At 38.7% G+C, this 5,963-nt stretch overlaps 1 protein-coding gene across 1 annotated transcript; it reads right to left on the bottom strand.

Moving 5' to 3' along the window:
• Window positions 1-2,086: 2,086 nt before the first annotated feature.
• On the bottom strand, window positions 2,087-4,480 carry LRRTM3 (leucine rich repeat transmembrane neuronal 3). The gene is made up of 2 exons (XM_010172551.2): window positions 4,209-4,480; window positions 2,087-3,886 (listed from the first exon to the last, which is right to left on the bottom strand). The coding sequence occupies exons 1-2, from the start codon at window positions 4,210-4,212 to the stop codon at window positions 2,349-2,351; spliced, it is 1,542 nt and encodes a 513-aa protein (XP_010170853.1). The 5' UTR covers window positions 4,213-4,480; the 3' UTR covers window positions 2,087-2,348.
• Window positions 4,481-5,963: the final 1,483 nt, after the last annotated feature.

Raw genomic sequence — 5,963 nt, 5'->3', positions numbered from 1 at the left:
ACAAGACATTAAGAATAAAAGGAAACCTGTAAAGTCACACTCAGTTATATACAACTCATTCAGAATATTAGTCTTCATTCAGAAGTTTTAGAAGATGTAGTGATTATAAATTAATAGTATGACATTATTTTCTGATTGTAGTTAGAACTCACAAAAACTAAATAGCAAAATTTTATTTTTCTAATCTATATATACATAAACACACACACACACACGTGTGTGTGTGTGTGTATGTATATGTGAACACATGTATATTTTGGGCCAAATCTTACTTGTTTTGGCTATACCTAATGTTAGTCACCACTGCAGACATTAAAGCCTGTAGAAGTACAAAGATGGTTCTTAATACAAAGTTTACAGCAAACTAATCCTTCAGTACAGAGCTAACCAAAGCCTGCTGGTAGAAAACTGAAATTTTAATAGCAACTTTCAAGGTACGACTCAAGTTAAAAATCACAGTCTGCTCCTTGCTGCTAAAGCATCTCAAGCCCTTGCATTATTAATTGTGTGGGATCCTCTTTGTACTCAGTAAAACAGGGTCTCAGGGTTGCAGGGCTCAGTACAGTCTCAAGCTTCTACTCTCAGATATTTTCTCACAGTCCTTGAAAATGAGAATGGTTTCATTACACGAAAAAAAAAAAATCCTTCAAGTGTTTAAGTCTTTTAAAAACATGCTTTCTAGCTTTGTTTTTATTGTATCTAGTATATTTCAAGGTGATTGGCTGTGATTAGGTTTTTTCTAATAAAAATTGAGAACATTCTGCTAAGGTTTTGCTTTTTCTAATCTACTGCAGTGCAACTGCTTTATAGAAACATTCCCTCTGAAGTGATTAAAGATGTGCAATTTATGAAGCCAATCAAGTTGTAAAATAGAGATAATTAAATTACTGACTTGCTTCTATATAGGTACTGCTGTATTATTTCAAGAATGAACCACCACCATACCCCCCTCCCTTCTTGGTAATCTAAATAGGAGGTATTATTTATTTGGAAATATGGGAGATGTTATATTCTTCTGCAACCAACAAAAATACATGACTTAAGGAGAGGGAGGGCAGGGAGTAGCTGGGTTAGAATGACTACACATTAAAAATTAATATCTGAATTCTTGTAATGTCATTAGAGTTTTGCTAAAAGAGAAAAATAATTTCTCACTGATTTTTTTAAGGATTTTTGGATGCACTCTTCTCAGATCAGTGAGTAAACAATTTTCTCTGAAAGCTCTTTGCAGTTGTAGTATTTCTAAAATGTACACTGTTTGGCTTTGTAGGTAATGAAGCTTTATTTAGTTATTAGAGGGACAGTGTACAAAACATATCACAAAACCCTAACAAGCTCAACCCAGCTAATAAAAAGAAACAGAAGAAAATGACAGATTTAATGGTTTCCTCAGCTACATTAATGTCTTTGACAGTCTTGAAAAGAGAATTTCTAATGAGCACTGAAACAAATGTGTGCAGGAAGTGGTCTTGCTTTTGCTGCTGCACATTAGAGTTCCTCTAATTGCATCAATAAGGAATTTCTGCTCCTCATTTAATGAATGCCTTTTGACTACTTTCTGAAAGGCAACTGGATGTAAGGGATAAACACTGGCATCTTTTGTATGAAGTCACATAAACAGGTTTCAATTAATACTTATTAGCCCTAGAAACACTGGATTATAATGCAGTACAATAAATCCCATTGTACATTTTTATTCTTAAATTTTTATTAAGCCTAGGTTTCCCTCTGCTTTGTTTGGTGTGATCTTAAGCACGTCTTAAGACAGTGTTTTAACTCCCCACTGGCTTTTTATTATATCTTGTGTTGGGCAGAAATCAGGCATTCTCTCAAAGCTGTTCCTGCACCACCTCTCTCCTTAGAAAAATCAGAATTCGTATGGTGCTACAGTACCTGGGTCTTTAGTTTGTTCTTGGTTCAAAAAGTGAGTTTCAGAGCAAGGGCTGGGGGGGAGGGGGCAGGGGCAGGAAGCTGAATTTGATTTTTATTCCCCCCCCACCCCTTGTCATTTTTCTCCCTAAACAGAGGCACAGTTGCTGCAGGTGCAGTGGATTACTTATGAAAGAAGTTTTCTATTTAAAAACAAGAGAGACTTTAATGAAATCAGTAGAGGGTTTGTACAATAGGTATTGTATTAAACCAGAGCTCAGGCTCACATTGATTGCGGTATTTAAATTTCAATGAGTTGATTATGTATGAGAGTAAAATGACCAGTATTATGAATGTACAAAAAAGTGACATGGAAGAGCTGTGCCAGAAAAGTGAGAAAAACGTTCCCTTTATAGTCCCTAGAGTTCAATAAAGCACCACTATTTCCCAGCTTTTAAAAGCTCTTTTATCACAATGGTTCATACCTCACATTCCCTGGAGCCTGATTTGTTATACGTGCAGGGTCCTGTTCCATTCAGCAGCATCTCACTGGTTTCAGTGTTGGTAGGTTTGTAATCTACATAAAATTCCTGTGTGCTTGGAGTCATTTGCTTCAGAGACTGTCTTTTCTTTTTCCTGTGCCTTCGCATGAGAGAGCGCTGCTGCAGCTGCTTCATACTGGCTGGGTAACGCTTCCATGACACATAGATTACCAGCAGGATCACAAGCACAGACAAGAAAAGGGCCACGCTGCCTGCTATGATTTTATGGAAGGAGATGTGTTCTGTGTCGTGCTCAGGTTCGGAGCTCGATTCGGGGGCTCCAATAGTTGGGGGCAGAGGGGGCTTGCTCTCATGTTTAGGCCTGGTGAGTTTTGGTTTAAATGTTGGCTTTGGGAGAGCTCGTGCTAATTCGAACCTTTCCGTGGTACTTTTGCCACAGATGCTGTAGTTTTTCACTGCATCAATAACATTCACCCCTTGCAGCTCTTTAGGGCTGGCACAAATAATTGTATTTTCCCTCAGCCCTTTAAAACTTTTAAGCCAGTTTACCAGAGAGCAAATGTTTCTGCTGCATTCCCATATGTTCCCAGCAAGGCTGATGTCATTGAGGGATATCCAAGAATCCAAAATTTCTTGACCAATAAATGTGAGCTTGTTTGAATCCAGGTTGAGGCGCTGTAAATTGGGCACACACTGAAAAACACTAGGTCCACTGAAAGCTTCTATTTCATTGCCAGATAAATCAAGTCTTTGTAATGAGCTCCAGGTCCAGGACATAGTTTGTCCTATCACACTGATTTTATTCCACTGTAAATAAAGGTTTTGAAGGCTGACTAGCCTTGGAAAAAGTGCCAGGTTGAGCTTAGAAAATTGATTGTGCTCCAGGTGCAGCTCTTTCAGTCTGATCATGCCTGCAAAGACATTCCTTGCTAAACTTCGGATGCGATTATAACCCAGATCCAACAGTTCAAGGTTCCTACAATCTTGAAATATTCGAACAGGAATGGTTCTTAGGGAATTGGACCGCAAATGTAAACTCAGCAGCTTCCTTAAGCCCCTGAACTGTTCAGATCCCAGAGACTGCAGCTGATTGTATGACAGATCCAAATTCCGGAGATTTGTCACAGGTCTGAAGGTATTATTAAGAAAATAGGAGATTCTGTTTGAACTCAAGATCAACTCTTTTAGTCTGCGTATTCCATTGAAAGCATTTTCGTCAATACTGCTGATGTGGTTATGGTCTAAATAGAGCCAGGTGAGTTGATTAAGACCTTTAAATTGATTGTATTTTAGTTTTTGGAGGCTGTTATATCGAAGGGACAAACCTAAACAACCAGCAGATATACTTGAGGGAATCTCCTGCAATTTCTGAGATTCACAGTATACCATTTTGCCTTCACACCTACAGCCCTTAGGGCATCCTCGTTCAGCAGAAGAAAGCATTGTCAGTAATACAGTAGGGGCTATTACCAGAGCTACAGCTGATCCGCTCAGTAGCCTAATTACATTGAAACCTGGAAATAAAAACAACTTAGAAAAGTTATCCCCCCACACATCAGTCATTTCTTTCAATCATGCTAAAATCTTTTATTTCAACAATCATTTAAAAATCCCTAGCTCGACTCAGCTACTTTTCATATTGTTTTCTTTACTCTGATTTTTTAAAAGAATGCCTTTATATAAATACCGAAAAACAGTTGGGTAAAAGGTGTAATCCCTAAGCGATTTAACTGTAATAACAAATCACATCAAGGTAAGTCTATGGAGTAGTTAAAGCACAGGATATGCAGTGGCTATGAACTATACATTAAAAAAAAAATAACATGAAAAACATACCCATCCTTTGTGTTGTTCAAAGGTCGTCCTTAGGTCTTTTGTTTTTTGCTTAGTGTGCCACAAGCATGGCAGTCCCTGTCAGCTGCACTGTAGTGAGTCAGGGCTTGCTGACACCCAGGAAGAAAAATTGGACCCCTTGGGAGATGGACCGATTTTGGAACATTATTCTTTGCCAGCCATGCAGAACACTCCAAGAATAAATCAATCCCAACACAGCATTCGCAGCAAAATGTCAAATTCTTCCTAGGTAATAGGATCTTCATGGATATTACGTTTTTGCATCTTTATAGTTAGGAACCTGGCTTTTAAAATTTCTCTTTATAGCAAAGCATGTTAGATTCCTCCAAGCACCGTTTAGCTATCTGAATTCACACATCTGTATTCCATAGCACAGCAGTTCCCTTACTTAGTACCCGATCCAGCTAGGAAGCTGCATTGTAGCATCGAAGATAGAATAAGCCCGTACAATGAACAAGCTCTGCTCACTTCTGCATACTGTCATTCTGAAAAGCTCCGTCTGACTGTTGCTTTGGTTTCGGCAAATGCAGTCTTATGTAAAGCTGCCCCCAGTGGTGAAGAATATTATGGGCATGTGCAGAAATGTCTTCCTTTTATCTTGCAAATGAGTAAGCTCTGCTGGGAAAAGAGTGATTGTTCTGAGTGACTAATAGAAACGGAATGGTCAGCTTCGATATAAACTAGTGAGGTGCGCTGAAATATCCAAATCCTCTTAGTCTCTTTTGCTGTTTATAAAAGCTGTTTTGCATCCTTGAACTTAATAGCTCAGCATGTGCTGCTGAGACTTTTTTCTGAAGGGCTAACATGACGTTTGTAGGACGTACAAATTTTTGGTCCTAAGGGTTGTGGTTTTTTTTTTTTTCTTACTGCATTAGATGTGTTCACATGACCTTTTTGCAATAACTCACTATTTTTTTAGTGGTGTATCAGCCCCCTCAATGCTTATCAAGCATTTCAGTAGGGACACTATATTTTACAACATGAAAAATGTTTTGGAGCTGACATTTTGCCTTTTTGCTTTTTTCTTCTCTGTTAAAAGGCACTGTGCCAGGAGGTTAGAAAAGAGTATTGTGCTCATTTATTTCCCAACTTGCTGTCACTTCGTTCCACAGCACTAACACTTCAAATGCAGGCTTCCAGAGCCCTTACAATAAAAGGACTAAGAAGCTTGGTGTAGTGCCTTAATCAGATGAATTGTTTTTACTGTAACTTATGACATGGGCAGGATGTTATGTGAAGGTACAATATGCAGAGGTTGTTTAGATGCGTGACTCTGGGCAATCCTTATATATCATATAAAGGGCCTTTTTCTCTTTCCTTACTCTTCCTTTCTTTCCTGCGTGCTGTAGAGAAAGGACACATCCTCTTATCTGGGCAGAGCAAAGGTAAGATGGCATTACAGCAAATGCACCACGCTGGCAGTTTTCCTTTACCAAGAAATATGTAGGCAGAGATGATGGTGGAGATGTGTAGAAGTGCTCGTTGTCGTGCAAGAATAGGCTAGAGCCTGAAGAGAAGTGTGCTGGTAGTTAAAAGAGGAGTACAGATTACAGTCCCTCAAATGCAACCAGACAGCTCTGAGAAATGCTTTTCCTTTTTGAGGCAGAATCCTTACCCCTTGGAATAACTTGCTTTGACTTTTCCCTTATTATTCACTGCTCTGAGCATAGAAGAACTTAAAATGAGGTGAAACTTGACATTTTCCACGTATTAAAATGCCAACATTGCCTAGTACTT

This window comes from Antrostomus carolinensis, unplaced genomic scaffold, assembly GCF_000700745.2.
Source record: "Antrostomus carolinensis isolate BGI_N321 unplaced genomic scaffold, ASM70074v2 scaffold8267, whole genome shotgun sequence".
Taxonomy (NCBI): domain Eukaryota; kingdom Metazoa; phylum Chordata; class Aves; order Caprimulgiformes; family Caprimulgidae; genus Antrostomus; species Antrostomus carolinensis.
This window is presented reverse-complemented; position numbering and strand designations above follow the sequence as displayed.